Genomic DNA, 21,711 nt, shown 5'->3' on the forward strand with positions numbered 1-21,711 from the left:
CCGCAATTTACAGTTTAATGTGCCGTGCGCCAGGTCTGTACTGGTGCACAATGCACCCTCTCCTGGGCGCACGGAGCACATTAGTAACTAGGGAAATACACTGCACTAGCAGCGTATTTCTTTAGTAAATCACCAAACGGCTGCTACTCCTGCTTTTACTCCATGAGTCATGGAGTAAAGGCTTGGTAAATCAGGCCCTGAGTGAGTGAAAAACTTATATAGCGCTACACATGCGAACTGAATCGCCTCTGGGCGCTTATTTGAGCACTTCTCCCTTGAGCTCAGAAGAGGTGGGTTTTGATCTTTCTCCTAAAGGCCAAATGGTTCTCCTCCAACCGAATGGCAGTGGCAGGGAAGTGGTTAACATCTGGGGCGATCAAAGGGTTATGTGTGCTCCTAGGGAGTGTTTTGTAACTGAGGGAGGGGAATGCTGACACTGGAGGAAAACAGAGATCCGTATTACTTCTCCATTCTTCTCCCTCACAGAACGACGGTCTGCCATGTTTACATGACTGCCGTCTGTCTCTCCTCCCACTGTGTCCAATAACAGTGGGAGGGCGGTGCCGCAGAGCCTGCGACAGCGATGACGTACAGGTACGTGATTATGCGCTTAAGGGCCACCCTGCCGCAGTTCATGTAAAAATGTAAAAAATATTTTACAAATGTAAACATTTCTGAAAGGTCCTGCAGAATAAAATAGTAGAAGTTGAATTTTTGGAAGTATCACACAGTATTTACACAACTGATGTACATGGTGTATGGCTCGAATCATCCATGTGCTTGAGTCCTTTCACAGTGTCCAAACTTTTCTTCATGCCACAAAGACCCTTTTATTGTTCCTGTGTTTTAGGCCTCGTACACACAACCGTTTTCCTCAACAAAATCCATCAAGAAAATTGGTGGCAGAGCTTTTTTACCGAGGAAAACAGTCGCGTGTATGTTTTTCGTCGAGAAAACTGTCGTGGATCTCGACGAGAAAAAAAAAGATCTCTTTTTTCTCGCCGGGAGTCTCAATTTCCTTGTCGTGTTCCCCGCCGGGCTGGTTTACGACGAGAAACACGTTCGTGTGTATGCTTAGAAACCCGCGCATGCTCAGAATAAGGTATGAGACGGGAGCGCACCTTTGGTAAAATTAGCGTTTGTAATGGAGATAGCACATTCGTCACACTGTAACAAACTCGTCTCTTACCAAACTTTTACTAACACGCGGTAACATGAGATTAGCAAAAGCAGCCCCAAGGGTGGCGCCAGTGGAATCAAACTTCCCCTTTATAGTACAGTCGAACGTGTTGTACGTCACCGCGTTTGAGAACGATGAGATTTTGTCTTGACAGTGTGTATGCAAAGAAAGCTTGGCAAGATTCCCGACAAGCCTGACAAGGAACTCATCGAGGAAAACAACGTTTCATTTACGACGAGATTCTCGGTCGTGTGTACGAGGCCTTAAAGTTCCTGAAATAAAATGTAACTAACTGCAAATACTGCATATTTTTAAACACACTGTTTGCTGTAGTAGTTATTTACTATGTGATTTGGCCTGGGGTGTGAAAACATTAGCACGCAGCCTTCTATAATTAAAGTCAGCGCTCCAGGCTGATGATGTATCCACAGCCTCAGGAATACCAGGTGCAGGCTGAGTATGAAATCTACGCTCTGTATGAAATATTATAGACAAACATCCTTGTTCCAATGATGGGTATTTCATCCATGTTTTGTAAGCTGGACAAAGTTCTATATTGGGCGTTTTTGTGAGTTTGGTATTTGCACAATGTGCATCCCTTTAACATCTAATTATATTGTGACTGTGTATTAGAGGGGGTCTTGAATTAACATAGTAAAGTCTGCATTATGATTTTTACCTACAGGTAAATCTATAATAAGGTAAAATTAATATCTCCTAAACCAGGGATCGACAAATACCGGGCGCCAGGTCGCCATGGCGACTAGAAATAGTGTCCTGGCGACTTGGCTTGGAAGGTGGGCAAAAAAAAAATTTTTTTTTTTTTTTTTTTTGTGAGCTGGTGCCATCTGGTGGTGAGCCGTTGGTATTACAAGTTATTACCACCAGATGTGAGCTGGCGCCATCTGGTGGTGGCCGTTGGTATTACAAGTTAAGCATTACAAGTTAAACAGCAATTCTAATGTAATTTTTCACTATTTTCACTGCCATCTTCTTCCCTCTAATTAGAACCCCCAAACATTATATATATTTTTTATCCTAACACCCTAGAGAATAAAATGGCGATCGTTGCAATACTTTCTGTCACGCTGTATTTGTGCAGCGGTCTTACAAGCGCACTTTTTTTTATTTAAAAAATAAGACAACAGTAAAGTTATCCCCATTTTTTTTAATATTATGAAAGATAATGTTACGCCGAGTAAATTCATACCCAACATGTCACGCTTCAAAATTGCGTTTGAACGCCGTTTACATATGCGGGCGCTGCTCACGTATGTGTTCGCTATTGCGCGCAAGCTTGTCGGGACGGGTGCGTTTTCTGGCTCCTAACTTTTTTAGCTGGCTCCTAGATTCCAAGCAAATTTGTCAACCCCTGTCCTAAACTTGCACAGTTCAGGAGATATTCACACTGGATGCAGCCGGTGACGTCACCAGTGCATGCTCTGTGAAGATCTGACATACCGTGCCGGACCTTCAGAGCTCTGTACCGGAAACAAGGGCTCCTGGACACACACAGCCGGAGTCCACAAACCCAGGAAGACTGGGGGAAGATGGAAGCCCTGCTAGTATGTGATGCAGGAGGTCTTGGGAGGAATGGAGAGGACTGTTTGGGTGATATTTTTAGATGATGTTGGTGATGTAAATTGGGGCTGAGTGGCAGATGGCTTTGTATGCTGTAATGCCGCGTACAGACGGTCGTTTTTTGTGATGAAAAACTTCATTTTTAAAAACGACGTTGCCTACACACCATCGTTTTTTCAAAATGCTCTAGCAAAGCGCGGTTACGTTCAGCACTCTTTTCCATTGAAGCTAGCTTCATAACTTGCTTCTGAGCATGCGCGGGTTTAAAAACGTTGTTTTAAACGTCGTTTTGCCCACACACTATCATTTTAATTGACACAAAAAACAACGTTTTGAAAAACGACACAAAAAATTCAAGCATGTTCGAATTTTTTTTTTGTCGTTTTTCAGAAGACATAAAACAACGTTTTCCCCACACACGGTCATTTTAAATGACGTTTTCAAAAACAACGTTTTTTTTCATCACATGTACGTATTTTAAAATTGAAGTGTTGGGTAATTGGAGGTCTGTGGGGTTATTGACAGAGAGGAGTGGTGGACATTGTGGGGTTGGTAAGATGTTAAGGTCTGGCAGCAGCATTCATGGTAGACTGACAAGGTTATCCTGTGTAGGCCAATGAGGAGACATTTTTTATAATTGAGGCAAGAGACAACAAGGGAGTGAATTAGTAGCTTGGTGGTGTTGGTGGTTACAGCCAACTTCCTGTTTCTTGTCTGGCTAGGCTTAGTGCAAAGCTCTCTCTCTCACTCTTGAGAGTTTGCCAGGAAGGGAGGGGGGATGAGTCATAAGAGGGCCAATCAGAGCTGCAGAGCTGGAGGTGTGCCTCTGTGTAAATCCAGGAAGTACACAGTTGAAAAAAGGATGTAGCCAGACTCATTGGAGGGATCATGCTGGGAGAATCAAGGATGAAGAAGGATCTAGAGGTGCTAATAGATGACAGATTGAGCAGCGGTTTAATCTTATGCTGCATAGGTTCTTCACTGTTAGGCCCCATTCACACCTAGGCGTTTTTACGCCTGAAGCGCACTGCTCACAAACGCCAGAGGGGAGAATTAACATTATTACCTATGGTGACTGTTCACACCTGAACGCCCAAACGCCTGTCGCGCGAAGCTCAAACAAGTCCCGGACCTTTTTTTGTCGCGCGTATCGTGCAGTTTGGGCGTATTTGAGCGTTTTTTTCCCATAGAAAGTAATGGGAAACGCGCGAAAACGGGCGTTTGCTACGGGCGTTTCGTCGCTTTAATAAATAGAACTTGTCGCCCATGCAGAAGATTAAAAAAATCTACCAACATAGCAACAAGTGATGAAAAGATGATCATTTTTCCTATTGGCTAAAATAAAAAACGCAGAAGTACAAAAACGTCGCACGACGCTGTATGCAAACGCGCAAATACGCGCGACAAAACGCCAGAAAAAAACGCCCAAAAAAACGACCGAACGACCGACGCTCAGGTGTGAATGCAGCCTAAGGGCAATAAGGATGTGGAACTCTCTCCCACAATTGGTGGTGGCTGCAGGGAGTATGGATATATTTAAAAGACAATTAGATATATATCTTAAAGGGCACAACATACAGGGATATGGGAAATCAGTATAGACACTGATACATGCCCCTACACAGGTTGAACTGGATGGACTATTGCCTTATTTCAGCCTTTCCGACTATGTAATTATGTAAAAGTATACTGTATATAAAATAATATGCAAAGTGGTTGGAGGGAAGCTTCAGAATGCCAAAGATGTTTTTATTACAACATTATGTGAGCAGACTGCAGTTCCTCTTTAATGTTTAATATTCATTTTAGGGCACATGCAAGCAAGGCATCTATCTGTGCATTGCTCTGGCATGGCCGGGAATAAGTCAGAACAAAGGTGTTGGTAGAGACACTGCAGACACCTTTAGTACTTTAGCCCAGGAGCTAACAATCAAAGCAGCATCTGACAGTTGCAACACAATGTACATACATATTGTGAAGTCAGTGCTGTGAAGTGCAGCATTAGAACATGAGATGTTTCAGTGTACTTTTTCTAATAATAAGTAAATATGCAAAATACATTGAAATATTAGTGATCTGGAACTCTAGCCAAAACTTTTTATTTTAGTTTTGGGTAGATTAAGGAATGACTTGATCCTCTGTTGGGTTTCATTTGCTGCCAGTGTCCCTTTTGGGGAGATCTACTGTAACTTCTTCCCAGTGAGGAAACAGACAGCAAAAATATATTATTAGTGGTTTTAACCTTCCCTCACACAGTGAAAAACAATTTTTTTTTGGGTGGAGTGGAATTTTATTGACAATGGGCACTACTCCAGAGGATGCTAGGGGCTTCTTGAGTAAGGAGCAATTTCTACCTCTCAGATAAGGAACTGATAAGTAACAATGCTGTAATTGGGATATGTATAGGAGCAAATTATTCTCACTGACCACAAATGTAAGGAGCATTCTTCCCAATGACCATCTCAGTAATGTCTTGTGAGCTGTAGAGGTATTAGCAGGGGTTCACTGAGACCTGAAAGTTATTTCAAGGGACTCTCTCCATGTTAAAAACACTGAGAAAGGTAATGTACAATATTTCATTTTAGAAAGGCAGAAGAGAAAAAAAAGGATGGCAGCCAAAATGAATGAGTGTTTTTCGAAAAGAATGGCACTTTGGAAGCTATCTGTGTTATTTTGAAATTGTAAAGTACTTTAGTCTTAGGAAGCTGACCTCCTTGATATCATTTCACCCAAGACTGCCAGTTTTGTTAGCTAGCGTAATCACAATAAATTTCACGGTGGGTAATAAAGGCAAACTGAAACTTGGAAAAATATCACAACTGTAAATCAACATAAACACTCCGCCAAAGGATATCACAACTATAAAGATACAGAGAAGGCAAAGAGCATTGGTGAGAAAGATAAAGGTTCATTACAGGTACAACGGTTAGCCAGGCAAAATAAACACTGACATTGCTCTCGTAATCCTGTAAATCGTACAGTCAGAATAATTGGGGATTAGACATAAATCTGTACTCAGACATTTTACTATGCTACCACAAACTGCGGAAGCCCTTTCTATATCACAGATAATCGATGTGTGCAAATATGGAGAACCTGGAAACAATCGGCGCCTACTGCCATAGAGACTTCAGGGTGCAAAGTTCCTTTGTGTGACAGTAAGACCCCTTTCACACTGAGGCAGTTTTCAGGCATTTTAATGCTAGAAAAAGCATATGAAAAGAAACTGAAAACTGCCTTGGCATTCATTTGCATGAGTGCTTTCACACTCAGGCGGTGCGCTTGTGGGACGCTAGAAAAAGTCCTGCAAGCAGCATGTTTGGGGGTGATTTGTAGCACTGTTAAAAGCTCTCCAAAAACGCTTGTCTATTGAAATGAATAGGCAGCACTTCTGAAGCACCTAAGGGTCCTTTCACACGGAACGGACCGTTTTTGTGTCCGCTCCGTGTGTCCGCAAAAGCTCAGCGGGGATCATCCGTAATCCCTGCTGAGCTGTCGGCGGATAGGGCGGTCCCCGCACATAGTGCAGAGACCGCCCTGTCTCTCCTCCGCTCTCCCCTATGGGGAATCGGATGCAGACGGACCATCTGTCCGTCTGCATCCGATCCGTTCCGCCGGACGGAAGAAAAATAGGGTTTTCTTCCGTCCGCAAAAGCGGATCCTGACGGACGCGGATGGTCGCGGACGTTAGCGGATGCTCCATCTGTTAACGGACGCGATCCCATAGGGAACCATTACAAGTCCGTAAAAGGAATTGTAATAAGCGGACGAACGGAGCGGACGTCTGAAAGGGCCCTTAAATGCTTTGATAGTGCTGCAAAATGTTTTTTTTTTTAAGGTCACGTGTTCAACAACCGCCCCGCCAGCACCCAAAAAGCGCCGCGAAAGCGCAGCTAGAACATCGCAGGGGGAAGGGAGAGAGAGCCACCCGGATGTTTAGAGCGCAGCGCCGGGAACACAGGATAACAGTTTTCATTTTAATTGCCGTGTTCCTCGCCGTTTGCTGTCATATTTAGCCACGCCTCCTGGTCCTGGAACTTTGAGAGACAGATCACCCGTCCAATCCTGGTGACGGGTTATCTGTCAATCAAAGTTCCCCGGCCAGGGGGCGGGCCTGAATATGACGTTGAGCGGCGGGAACACGGCAAGTAAAATGAAAACTGTTATCCTGTGTTCCACGTGCTGCGCTCTGATCACCTGGGCGGCTCTCCTGTTCCTCTCCTCCCCTGCACACAGGAACCAGGTAGGCTGCATAGTGGACACTGGCTGAATGGTGTACACAGGCTGCATGTGGTGGACACGGGCTGCATGTGGTGGACACGGGCTGCATGTGGTGGACACGGGCTGCATGTGGTGGACACGGGCTGCATGTGGTGGACACGGGCTGCATGGTGAACACGGGCTGCATTTGGTGAACACGAGCTGCATTTGGTGGACACGGGCTGCATTTGGTGGACACGGCTGCATGGTGAACACGGGCTGCATGGTGAACACGGGCTGCATTTGGTGAACACGGGCTGCATTTGGTGGACACAAGGCTGCATTGGTGGGCATAGGCAGCCTGCATTGGTGGGCACGGATACAGTTGTTGTTAATATATATTTTTATAACTTAATTCTGCATAAAACATTTAAGTGTCATGAGATAATTTATGAGGGCGTGTTTAGGGGCGGGCTGGGTGGGGCAACTGGTGGCGAGTAACCCTTGAGGCCTGGCTAGTAGCTCAGGACTTGAAATTTTGAGCCCTGCTATAGATGGTGCACATTTATTTCCTGTAACTGTGGGTTGCAGGAAAGAAATGTGCATGATTCCCTCATCAAAACAGACAGTGCTGAGAGAAATCTCTCCTGCCGAGCTCGGCTCCTGTGGGGTGGGGGAAGCTAGCGGCTATAGCAGCTGCAATCAACAATTGCGAGTGATTCCGGCAGGCTGGTTGATCAATCAACTTGTTACATTCAGCCTGATACATAATTCGAACCATCTATGGCCAGTAAGGAAGGAAAGTTACAAAACAGCCTCCTGGGCATGCTCTGGCAGTTACAATAAAACAAATTTTGGTTGAACTGGATGAACTTCTTTTTTTTTTTAACCAGATTAACAATGTAATTCTGATTAACTATGAACCAAAAGACACTTAAGCTGGGTACACCAAGCTGGGTACACACGGCCAAAAATCGCCTGAAAACACTCAGTTCTGCAGGAACTGGACAACTTTCGGCCCGTGTAAGAACGACAAAATCTGGGCTCATGACCCGCTTCTGTCAAACAAGCATACTGGAAGACCAGTAGGGAGATCGCTGCACTAAAATCAGATGTGTTGATAGAATGATCTGTAAGATTTTAAACATAGTGTATCCCTTGCATTAACCCCTGATTAACAACTTTACGACCACCCAACGACTATATACTTCGGCACTTTAAAGATGGATATCTGGGTAACGACAGCTGCTGCTGCCACGACCAAGGTATTAATCTTTTCAGTGGGCAGTCGTGTTTCCGATTATGGTGGTCTCTCTGTTGGATTCATCGTGAGATCACGTTATCTGCAATGGGAGAGGGCCCCCCCTCCCGCCACTCTCCCGTGCCCTCCTACGCTTACTGGAGCCGTCGGTAGCGGTGGAGGCGATCGGGTCCTTCACATTGCTGGGTATGGATACGAGTGAGGGCAAAATGGCCCCCACCGTCTCCATACCATAGCAGGGCGGAAGCAACATCAAAAGGTCACTTCCACGTAGACATTTTTTTTTGTCACGGCAAGTGTATTTACATTGTGATTAGCTGTAATTGGACACAGCTGATCACATAGTAAAGAGCCGCTGTGATTGGCTCTTTACCCCGATCTGTGATCAGCTGTCTCGAAAGGACGCACGGTTCTAGGAGGGCGTCAATAGATACCCTTCCATAACTGGATGTCTGCGCTGTAGTCATCATTCGGCTTTAGCTCAGTCGTCTGGGTGGTGGTGCCGCTCCCCTGAAAAATGCCGCCCAATGCAAGCGCCTTGTTTGCCTCGCGGCAGATATACCCTGGTTACATTTGTAGTAGCCGATTCAACCCATAAATCCCAAACTTAGTGGAATTTCTGAATACATCCCTGTGTTTGATGACATTGCATTTTTTTTATGTCATTTTATTATTCAAGGTTGACAAGAAATGGTGATATATGGCCATATGAAATGTGTCAGTTATTAGTCATATGATGGGATGTTGTGGGCCAGTTAGAATATTTTAAAACAATTTGAGAGATTTTCTATTGTTTCCTGCTGTGGGAAATGAAGTCAAGGAAACAATGGGACACAGTTTACTCAACCCAAGAGAAAAAATCGCTTTGGGCTTTAGTTATAATTTTTTGTTATCAGAGCTCTAAGTGAAGATATATGATATTTTGGAGTTAATATTCCATTGGCTGCTTTCCTATATTGACTGCATTTTTGCAACATTCTCTCCAAACCGGTTCCAATGACCCTGGCAGACCTCCAAAGGCACGATTTCAAACAGGAGGCAGGATAGAAGTACACATTTATTTTGCTATATTTAGCACTTCCATGTAATTTCCTGACAAAAATGACTAGTTCTCCTTTCCTTACAATCTGTTGACTGGTCCTTGTGCTTCTCACCTGTAACAAATTGCAGTTACAGAGTTATTGCAAATATAAAAAATAAAAATAAATGGAAGCTGAGAGGATATCTTCAGATTCAGAGTTAAAGTTGTCACAAATATAAAAAGGTAAGTTTGCAGTCTCCCCACCCCCTACCCCCTCTGCACCTACCTTCCTGGGCAGTCAAGGGAATTGAAAAGACTTCTTTCCTTAGGGCTTCTGGGATGAATCAGAACAATTCTGATTCATGACCACTCGGAATTGCTCTGATCTGTCCTAGAAGCCCTAAAGAAAGAAGTGGAAGTAGAATGGGACTATTAAATACCTGGGCACTGCCCTAGCTGTATGGGCTGTGATAGATAATCACCCACATAGGTAAGCATGGTGGGGAGTGTGTAGGGTATTGGTTCACCTTTTCATTTTTGTAAAAAGGTGAACTTTAGGCTATCTATACACGCAGGCAGAACAAAATAAATTGAACAGACATCCACACTAAACAGCGTGAATGGAGGACTCTACCTTGCCAGCTATTATTATTATTATTTAGGTACTTATATAGTGCCGTCAATTTACGCAGCGCTTTACATATATATTATACATTCACATCAGTCCCTACCCTCAAGGAGCTTACAATCTAAGGTCCCTAACTCACATTCATAAACTGGGGCCAATTTGGGCAGAAGCCAATTAACCTACTAGCATGTCTTTGGAGTGTGGGAGGAAACCAGAGTACCCAGAAGAAACCCACGCAAACTCCAGGCAGGTAGTGTCGTGGTCGGGATTTGAACCAGCAACCCTTTTTACTGCTGGGCGAGAGTACTATTGTATTCTGATGCCCTCTGCTGTCAGGGTACCCTAACAGTGACTGTAGCTGATTTTTTTCTTTGGCAGAATTTAAATTGCATTGACACCTTTTTTATTTTTGCAGATTTCTTTCAACAAATCATTGAATACACTGAGGTACTACGAGATCTTCCACTGATTAAACTGTGGATTGGTCCTCTGCCTTTTTTAATAGTCTATCACGCTGAAACTGTAGAGGTGAGTAAAATAATTTCTGCCTATATTTATATTCCTGCTGTGTACACTTGGAGCGAGAGGGTGGATAAGCTATTCTATCATATTAAAAAAGGTGGACCTAGTGAGTTCACATTGGAGCGATTTGGCATGCGCTTTGACATGGGAAATCGCATTGCCAAATTGGTGGCAATGGCATCGTCTGAATCAGTGCAACGCCGCACCCGATTTTGGGTGCGATTTCCATAGACATCTGTGCAGCAACCTGCACAGATGTCTCTGAAATCGCCCCTGAAGGACTGACATGTGGGAATGAAATCGTGCAAGCTCATCTGAACTCGCACAATTTCATTCCCACTGTCGGTGTGAACTTGGACTTAAAGTGCAGTTGAATCCATCCAGAACCAGGCCCTCTTCTGCCCTCAAAAGGGCGGAGGGCAGCCATTCAAGAAATGGGCAGCACACCATAAATTAACCTTTTCATTTATGGTGTACTGGCCATTTCTTTCATTTATGGTGTACTGGCCACGTCTCTTCTTTCTCACAAATAGAGCTTTCTTTTGGTGGTATTTGATCACAATAGGCATATATTGATTAGTTTGTGCAAAAGTTATAGCGTCTAAAAAATAGGGGATAGATTTATAGCATTTTTATTATTATTATTTTTTTACTAGTAATGGCGGGCAATCTAGACTGTGACATGGCAGACAGATCGGAAACTTTTGACACATTTCTGGGACCATTGGCATTTATACAGCGATCAGTGCTATAAAAATGCACTGATTACTGTAAAAATTTCACTGGCTGGGAAGGGGTTAACACTAGGGGGCGATCAAGGGGTTAATTGTGTTCCCTAATGTGCGTTCTAACTGAAGGGGGGATGGGACTTACTAGGGGAAATTACAGATTGTGGTTCCTAGCTATTAGGAACTCATGATCTGCATTTCCTCAGCTCACAGAACAGGGATGTGTGTGTTTACACACACACACACGTCCCTGTTCTGCCTCTCATGCCCCCGGGGATTGCTCGTGGCCAGCGGTCATCGATGCAGCGGGCACGTGCGCTCCTGCTCGCCCGCTTAAAGCGACCGACGTACAGCTACGATGGTTCGCCCAGCGGAGCCAACCTGCCAACCATGCCGTATAACTGCGGCGGCTGATCCGCAAGTGGTTAATAAATGTTCCCCCTGCCTGTTAGCTGTAATGCGATCCTGGCCACGCATGTGAAGCTCAGACCACATTTATGGCACGCTCTGCATGGCGTGGCGAAGTGACTTCTGTGCGCAAGCATGAGAGTGACGTCACTGCAGGCCGGCCAATCCAGCGGCCGAAGATTCAGAACCCGAAAAGAATTTAACCTAAAAAGTAAAATATAAAGTATTACACCTTACAAGTTCTTAGATGCAGTGGCTGCATTTGTTTCCTTTTTTAGGTACTTTTTTCTTTATTTTTACCTGGTAATCCAGCCTGAAAATCTGTTATTGTTTCTTTCCTTTAACAAACCAAGCTATCCAGCAAAAGTGGCAGTTGGAGGGTTGGAACAAACTATTATCACTAACAGGGATGCTTACATAATTCTAGTTTAATTCATTTATGTAAAACATTTATACCAAAAAGAAAAATCAGTTTGCTGTAACTGCTTAAAAAAGTAATAGCTGCTAGTGTATCTAAAGTCCCATAAACACAATTGGACTTTTCCGTGGATTTTGCTCCGAAGGGCGTTGTCTGTGAACTTGGTATGCATACACGCGGCATACACTATGTGGGTTTTCTGCTCTCTACTGCCACCCTTTGGACAACTTCTGCTATTGTTGTCTGATGTTTAGCATTGGTTCTGAGCATGCGTGTTTGTACATTGGACTTTAGTGCGATGGACTTGTATAAATACGATCGGATTTGCTCCATTGGAAATTTGTTGCCGGGAAAGTTTGTCTGTTCTCACAGCGAACATTTGTCCGATGAAAAATCAAAAAAGTTTGTCCGATGGAGCGTACACGCGGTCAGATTGTCTGCAAAAACAGGTCCGTCGGAGGTTTGTTGTCAAAAAGTCAGATCGTGTGTACGGGCCTTTAGACAGGAAGTGTCTTGGCTGGAATACTAGGTAAAATAAAAAAAATAAAAACAAATGCAGTCACCACATTGAGCTTAATACAACTTTAACATTTTTAGATGTTGCCTTTAACAAATCTTTACTTTTTGAATTTAGGCACACTTTATAAAGTGTACCAGGAGGCATGTACAGTAGGTGACCGCGATATTTTGTCAATCTCGCTCCCCTTCTCTGCGAGATTGACCACCTACGAGCCCCATCGCAGGAGCCAGCGCAGAGTCGGCTCGCCGCAATGGGAAAAAGCCGTCATAGAAGCGACGGGAATCCGACTTGGATTCCTGCCAACTCTAGCCACGGCGTTTGGTATGAATCATGAGGGGGAATTCCACGCCAAATTTTAAATAAAAAACGGCAGGCCCTTAGGTCTGGTATGGATTGTAAGGAGAACCCCCTACGCCGAAAAAACGGCGTGGGGGTACCCCCACAATCCATACCAGACCCGTATCCAAGCACGCCGCCCGGCCAGTCAGGAAAGGAGTGGGGACGAGCGAGCGCCCCCCCTCCTGAGCCGTACCAGGCCGCATGCCCTCAACATGGGGGCGTTGGGTGCTCTGGGGCAGGGGGGCGCCCTGCGGCCCCCCCACCCCAAAGAACCCTGTCCCCATGTTGATAAGGATAGGGCCTCTTCCCGACAACCCTGGCCGTTGGCTGTTGGGGTCTGCGGGCGGGGGGCTTATTGGAATCTGGGAGCCCCCTTTAATAAGGGGCCGCCAGATACTGGCCCACCACCGTAGGTGAATGAATATGGGGTACATCGTACCCCTACCCATTCACCTGGGACCGTGACGTCAAAGAGGCCTATATAAATCGGTGCAAGCCACGTACCCGGCATTACAGCGGGAAGAAGCGTTGCGTCAACATAAGAAGAAAAGAAGAAGGCAGAAGACGGCAAAGAAGAGCGGGCTGCGCCGCTGCTAGTAAGAGAGCTAAAAAGAAGATAGCGGCGGCCAGCCCTGAAGAAGGCACCGGAGAGCGAGCAGGAGAAGACCGGGGAGCGCCGAGGCGACAGCGGAGAAGATGGAAGAAGACCCCCCGGAGAGTGGAGAAGCCCCCCCGGAGAGCGGAGAAGACCCCCGGAGCTGACTAATAAATTAGTTTAAAACCCTGTGTTGTGTGTTTATTTTATTGACATTTTTCTTCCAGGTGAATGGGTAGGGGTACGATGTACCCCCTATTCATTCACCTAGAGTGTGGGGCCGGTATCTGGGGGCCCCCTTATTAAAGGGGGCTCCCAGATTCCAATAAGCCCCCCACCCGCAGACCCCGACAACCAAAGGCCAGGGTTGTCGGGAAGAGGCCCTGTCCTTATCAACATGGGGACAGGGTGCTTTGGGGTGGGGGGGGCCGCAGGGTGCCCCCCTACCCCAGAGCACCCAACCCCCCCCCATGTTGAGGGCAGGAGGGGGGGTGCTCGCTCGTCCCCACTCCTTTCCTGACCGGCTGGGCGGCGTGCTTGGATACGGGTCTGGTATGGATTGTGGGGGAACCCCCATGCAGTTTTTTCGGCGTAGGGGGTTCTCCTTACAATCCATACCAGACCTAAGGGCCTGGTATGCCCCTGGGGGGGAACCCATGCAGGGTTTTTATTTAAAATTTGGCGTGGAGTTCCCCCTTATGATTCATACCAAACGCCGTGGCTAGAATTGGCGGGAATTGAAGTCGGATCCCCGTCGCTTCTATGACGCGCTCGCTGGAATGTGCTTTTCCTATTCCAGCGAGTGCGAGATGTCGGTACCATGTCGCCGAGATTCAGCGCGATGCCGTTGTGCTGGAAACACATTCTCGGTGACAGGTACTGTGGAAGCTTGGAAGGCTTGAACCAGACTCCCTTTGTTTAGTGGGGACATTACCTTATCTTGTTTTATACAAAACTATAAAATGTAATTATATTAGTATTGATTTTCCATTATGTATCATAAATAGTCGTTTTATCCCAAGTAATGAAATGATGGTAAAGTTTGTGATGAAGCATTCTGTTGCTTAACTGTGTTTTTCTACTTTGCAGCCTATACTTAGCACCTCAAAACACATGGACAAGTCCTTTGCATATAAATTTCTTCATCCTTGGCTTGGATTGGGACTATTGACAAGGTACAGATTTGGGACTATTTTTTTTTTTAATCAGAAAAGTTTTTATTTTGAAAAATAAAAAAGGTACAGTAGCAGTACAGAATACCAGGAATATACAACACGGATAAGCAACACAAAGAAGATAAGCACCTTCACAATGCATAACTAGTCAAACCCATAGCCTATGGATGATACACATTCCTGGTGACGGTGCTAAAACAATATTTCCATAAACCTGGCATTCCTTCTGTAGGCACTACAAGCCTGAGAAAAATATAAGGCAGATAAACAATAATAAAAGTAAAGATCAAATAATAGGGAACAAAGAAAAAGCAAAAACAAACAAAAAAAAAAAAAAAAGGGGGGGGGGGAAATCAGCCCAGCCTGCTGCCAAAGGCACCCTGTTTGTTACCCCATACATCTACAGATTTGGGACTATTAACAAGTATACATTTTATTCACAGAACACAATAATTTTGATTGCATAATAATTCATGTGGATTGTGTGTTCCTTGCTAAAGAATATTATGTTTTATCAAGTTTTTATGGGTAAAATTCCACTTTAATTTTCTGGCCAGTGAAATTAATAAACTCCCAAGCATTTGCAAAAGTGCTGCTTAGACACGTCTTTGAAGCTGCTTTTCTCCTGCTGATGAAAAAACATTTACAAGAGCCCCAGTGTACACGAGGCCTAAATCCTAAACTTTATTTCTATCTAAGGAAGTAAGTACAATACACGAATACAGTATTGGTGTGTTGAAGAAGAATCATTGATGCAGTGAATGCACTACAGAGAATATTTGGATACACCGCATTCCAGTAATCTTATGTTTTGCTTTCCAAAACAGTATTATCATTCATAGTTTCTTTATTGTAAATATTTCCTGAATTCTTGTAGAACCGAGAAATAGAATGCAAACTGTATGGAAGAGCAGTTTGTATGTGACTTACATAAGTGTTCCTCTAGTTACATTATTCTGAAATGTTGTTCCACTCTGTCTTTCCACTTTAATTGGGCAGGAAGGTAATCTCTGAGAACTTCAATCTTTCACAGTTCACTTGAAATAAAAAAAAATTATAAAATAGTATTGGTCAGAGTTTGTATATTATTATTATGTTATTATTGTTATTCGTGCTTTACAAAATGAATGGAGACAGTAAAATTACAATGCTATTCAATACAGGGCGGTTTGGGGGACCCTGGTCATGAAAGGGAGAGTCAAGTGATATAAAAGGTAATAACCTGGGATGAGGGATGAGTTGATGGAGAAGATAACATTACAATTGTTAGGTGGGAAGGAATAGGTTTTCCTGAAGATAGAACACTTGCCAATTTAGCAACACCACAGCTACAAAGACATTGAGGTTGCTTTACTAAAGGTGTAGCGATGGTTAACCACTTAGGGGTAGATTCAAAGACAAGATACGACGGCGTATCTCCAGATACGCCGTCGTATCTCTGAGTCCGGCCCATCGTATCTATGCGCCTGATTCATAGAATCAGTTACGCATAGATTTTCCTAAGATCCAACCGGCGTAAGTGTTTTACACCGTCGTATCTTAGGCTGCATATTTACGCTGGCCGCTAGGTGGCGCTTCCATATAGTTAAGCAAGGAATATGCAAATGAAATAGATACGCAGATTCAGAAACGTATGTCCGGCCGGCGCATTTTTTTTACGTCGTTTACGTTAGGCTTTTTTCGGCGTATAGTTACCCCTGCTATATGAGGCGTATCCTATGTTAAGTATGGCCGTCGTTCCCGCGTCGAGTTTTGAAAATTTTACGTCGTTTGCGTAAGTCGTTCGCGAATAGGGCTGGACGTAATTTACGTTCACGTTGAAAGCAATGACGATTTGCGGCGGAATTTTGAGCATGCGCACTGGGATTTTTTCACGAACGGCGCATGCGCCGTTTGTAAAAAACATCAAATACGCGGGGTCACAGTTAATATACATAAGACACGCCCACATCACGCCGATATTACGCCGACACAGATACGTTACGCCGCCGTAACTAAGGGCGCAAGTTGTTTCTGAATACAGAACTTGCGCCCTAAATTACGGCGGCGTAACTTATCTGAGATACGTTACGCCGAGCGGACAGATAGACCATTCTATCTGAATCTAGCCCTGAAGGACCGCCTAACGCCGATATACGTCGGCAGAATGGGTCGCGCGCGTCGCCGTCGACCTGGTCCAAAGCTCCGTGACTGCGCCCGTGGACGCGATCGCCGCGGTGTCCCGCGATCGGCCATAGGAGCTCAATAACGTGACTGTGGCAATAGTCTGTTCCCTGATATAGGGAACGACGATCACTGATGTCACACGTCCAGCCCCGCCCCCTACAGTTAGAAACACACATGAGGTCACACTTAACCCCTACAGAACCCCCTAGTGGTTAACTCCTAAACTGCAATTGAAATTTTCACAGTAACCAGTGCATTTTTATAGCACTTTTGGCTGTGAAAATGACAATGGTCCCAAAAATTTGTCAAAATTGTCCGATGTGTCCACCAGAATGTCGCAGTCACGAAAAAAATTGCTGATCGCCACCATTAGTAATAAAAAAAAAATTATTAATAAAAATGTCTTAAAACTATCCCCTATTTTGTAAACGCTATAAGGCTGCAGGCCACAATGAAATTTAATGGTTCAGAATATTTTTTTTTTTTTTTAATAACATAATAAAGATTACCAGCTACCAAATCACTTAAAGCTGGCCACATATTATACAATTATCTTATTCAGTTTGCTTTAGATTTACCTTCAACTATCTAAACAGAAACTATACCTTAAACTATGTAGTGCAAGGACCTGCCAGATTGCATACACATTGAAAGTGTTTAGGTTTGGCCTGTATGGCCAGTCTTAAGTGGCCCCCTCTCTTCAAAAGGTTGAGCACCCCTGCTATACATGAACTTGATTTTACTGTTTTTTTACTACAAGTTGAAGGAACTCTAGGGACTCTCCACTCATGACACCTAGTGGTTATTTTACAGGCTGCACTTGTTTTAAAAGTAAAAACTTCTAAAGTATTCTAAGCTAAATTATGTACAGCCAGGTACTGGAAAAATAACATTGCAGTTCTAAATTTCCAGCACTGGAGAAAAGTGGAGATCAAGAAGAAAGATGATAACTCCAACTTTCCATTTTGCTATCCTTGCCGAATTCTTGGAAGTTATGAATGAGCAGTCAAAAATATTGGTGGATAAGCTTAACACTCGTGCTGGCAAAGGAAAATTTAACTGTTTCATGGATATAACACTGTGTGCTTTGGATATAATATGTGGTAAGTCCTAATACAGTCGTTGCAGTCATTGAGAACATGGGGGGCTAACTATTATAAACTCCTACTGGAGAGAACCTTTAGAACCAGTTTTAAAGACACAGAATCAGTATTTATTCATAGAGGAATTGGATGTTGGCAAACAAAGTTGTTGGCCAGCCAGGTATGACCCCTCCCATTTCCATCATACTTCAGTTTTTGCTATTGCCCAAGGAATTTTTAGTTTTAGTGCCCTTATGCTTTTACTAGCTTTGGTTTTCTAAAAAGCTCCACAACTATTTAAACTTTTGAAGTTCACTCAAACCAGTTCTGTATGAAGACCAGATGAATCCTGGTTATTTTCTTCTTCAAAAACATTTTTTTTGACCAATATCCATGTAGATCCAGCTATATCACCCCTTAGCAAAACACTTACTGTTCATATAGAGGATGCCCCAGTGTTTAGGATCCTGTTGACAAATATCTGACATATGTCTGGAAGCCTTTCCAATTTCTTTTTTTTTCTGCTATTAGGTCCTGTTATGCAACTGATATAGCTAGAAAATAAACTTATAACGCATCAGTGAAATGGGCTAAAACATTTCTAAGTAACCAGCTCCTGTTCTTACTGATCATTCACTTATGTAGCCCTCACAGCTTTTGCCTGCAGCATTGCACTTTTGTGAAAATGGGTTAGTGGATAATGCCCATCCTATATCCTCAATGAGTATCTTGTCTGTCACTATGCAGAGAACTCTTTGGCCTAGATGTTGGTCTGTGGAACAGCAATGCACAAAATGCTTGCTGCGTATGCCTTTTGATGGGGAACATCTCCAGCTGATGGAAGGAGTACTCTTTTAACACAGGAAAAAACTTAGGACTTAGACTGGAAAATAACCTCCTGTCTCTGAGTATAAAAAAGTGTTTCTTTAATTTCTCCCAGGCTGTCAACTTTAAAACCAGACCCAAGCCAAGGGCCCAATTTGATAAAAAAATCTTGGGCACCAAAAACCCACCAGTCCTGCAGATCTGTCCTCTTCAGCATGAAGGGACATGACCACTTTGCACTAGTTAGGTTAGCAGGTATCATAATGCAGGGATAAAAGACATGTCCAAAAAGAGCTTTTGTTCTCAACTTCTGTCTGCTTCATGTTGTCCATTGTGCCTTTGGAGGTCTGCACAGGCTAGCAGACCTCCATGCTGCTTTTGCAAATCTTTTGGATTAGGAAGTTATTGCCATTGTCCTAACATTTCAAGGTTCAGGGTTTTTATTCTAACCTTTTTTACTGTTCCAAAACTAAAGGAACTTAAATCTGAACCAGAACTCTGAGGATCTGAAAAAAAGTTGCTCTACATAAAGATGGCCTAGGCTATAAGAAGATTGCCAAGACACTGAAACTGAGCTGCAGCACGGTGGCCAAGACCATACAGCAGTTTCAGAACTGGCCTTGCCATGGTCGACCAAAATAGTTGAGTACACATGCTCAGCGTCATATCCACAGGATGTCTTTGGGAAATAGACATACGAGTCTTGCCAGGATTGCACACTGCACCAAATTGGTCTGCATGGCTGTTGTCCCAGAAGGAAGCCTCTTCTAAAGATGATGCACAAGAAAGCCTGCAAACAGTTTGCTGAAGACAAGCAGACCAAGGACATGGATTACTGGAACCATGTCCTGTGGTCTGAGTAGACTAAGATAAACTTATTTGGTACAGATGGCGTCAAGCTTGTGTGGCGGCAAAGAGTACAAAGACGAGTGTGTCTTGCCTACAGTCAAGTATAGTGGTGGCAGTGTCATGACTTGGGGCTGCATGAGTGCTGCCGACACTGGGGAGCTACGGTTTATTGAGGGAACTATGAATGCCAACATGTATTGTGACATACTGAAGCAAGGCATGATCCCATCCTTTAGGAGACTGGGTCACAGGGCAGTATTCCAACATGATAACGACCCCAAACACACATCCAAGATGACCACTGCCTTGCTAAGGAAGCTGAGGGTAAAGGTGATGGACTGGCCAAGCATGTCTCCAGACCTAAACTCTATTGAGCATCTGTGGGGCCTCCTCAAACGGAAACCCAGTGGCAACCTGTAAAGCTCCGGTGTACTCCATGCCCAAAAGGGTTAAGGCAGTGCTAGAAAATAATGGTGGCCACACAAAATATTGTCACTTTGAGCCCAATTTGGAAATTGTCACTTAGGGGTGTACTCACTTTTGTTGCCAGCGGTTTAGACATGTGTGTTGAGTGATTTTGAGGGGACAGCACATTTACACTGTTATACAATCTGTACACTCAGCAAAGTGCCATTTCTTCAGTGTTGTCACATGAAAAGATATAATAAAATATTTATAAAAATGTGATGGGTGTACTCACTTTTGTGAGATACTGTATAAATAAACAGGCAACCCCTGCAGTGCAGGTGCAGCCACACTGCAAGGGATACATTTTAGGTTTCCCAGAGCTGGACATTAATGGAGGGGTGCAGTTTATTTTGACCTGTTTTCAGTCAACAGAGGGCTAAAGCCCGCTGTCAGCTGACGTCACTTAGCTGGTCCAGGCTCAGGAATGATCCAGAACATATTGTAGTTATCCACCCAGAAGCCTGGACCTGCACCTGGCTCAGCCTCTGAGCAATCCACTGGGAGCCTGAGCCAGCTCCCCCACAGCCCAGCGCTCCCATGATCCCTGGAGGGGAGAGCAGAGAGATATTGACTCTCTGCTTAGAGCGGAGGGGGAGAACACTTAGCGGTGTCTGATCACGTTGTTTTCCCTGCAGAGCTGGCAGGGGACAGACGCAGGATCGGATTAATGTGACTATAAATGTTTTTTTTTTTTAAATGCTGAACTTCTCTTTTATTGAGCCTCAAGAAACAGATTTAATGGTAAGTATACACACAGAGACACAGTAATAACAGAGATCCATGTCATTGTGGTCTGATTTTGCTTGGTTATTAAACCACAGGAGCCTGGCAGCCATTTTGGTAGGTTGTTCAGACTGAATTAATAACCTACCCTATTTTTACTTTAGGTGGCCAACAAGAGCCTAATATATACGGTACTAGTATCCAAAAGTATTTGTGTTTTTCTGTCCTGATCCACCTAAGAATGTAATTTTCTGTTTTTTATATTACATGCTGAAAAATGTATTATTAGTAAAAAAAATATATTATTAGTAAAACAATATGCGTAAAATATATGTCTCTGTAGGACCTGAAACCACTTTGTATGTTTATATTTCAGGCCTGTTGTGTGTGATTATGTACAGCTATAAACTAGGATAACCAGGTAGATTTCTAAACAGATTTTGACTCTCTGGAGAGGAAGCCCGTAATACACTGGAGGGGGATAGAATTTCATAGGGTTTAAATTACATAATGAAAAGCACAATATCCAAAAATCTTTTTAGGGGGATCTTGGCACTTTTCCTTTTCTTTATCCTGATGACTAAGAATAATTGGGGTGATAAAGAACTTGCAGGCTTCTTATAAACAACTGAACGGGTAATTATGTGGTTGATAGACAATCAGTGAGTGTATTGAGCAAATGATCATTGTGACAGGAGCTTGATTAAATGTCTGCAGTGTGGCAACACGTTGTTTACGGTTTCGGGCCAGTCCAGTAATCATGTACAGCAGCAGGAGTCGCCTTTGATCGCCACAATTTTACAGAGACTCTTTTTGACAAAGTATAGAGTATGGCCCTCCCTAGCTTTTATCAGGCAAAGATAAAGCTGTTAATTTTATTGAATTGTATTCCAACAGCAGACCCACTGTGAGAGACTCAAACTCAAATTGTTTTCACCTTTTACATTGGAAATGGATAAGCCCTTCAAAACTGTAGATTGGAGGGTTGCAATAGTAAGTTGCTATGCTGAAAAACTATAAAT

The 21,711-nt window shown here is 43.8% G+C and overlaps 1 protein-coding gene across 1 annotated transcript in view; it reads left to right on the forward strand.

Annotated features, from left to right (window-relative positions):
* LOC120921880 (cytochrome P450 4V2-like) overlaps positions 1-21,711 on the forward strand; it is a 73,038-nt gene that overhangs the window by 24,782 nt on the left and 26,545 nt on the right. Inside the window, exons 2-4 of the mRNA XM_040334375.1 lie at positions 10,287-10,399; positions 14,491-14,576; positions 17,655-17,845. Of these exons, the coding sequence (XP_040190309.1) occupies positions 10,287-10,399; positions 14,491-14,576; positions 17,655-17,845 (390 nt within the window). The remainder of the gene's footprint in view (positions 1-10,286; positions 10,400-14,490; positions 14,577-17,654; positions 17,846-21,711) is intronic.

Source organism: Rana temporaria, chromosome 1 (assembly GCF_905171775.1).
Source record: "Rana temporaria chromosome 1, aRanTem1.1, whole genome shotgun sequence".
NCBI lineage: Eukaryota > Metazoa > Chordata > Amphibia > Anura > Ranidae > Rana > Rana temporaria.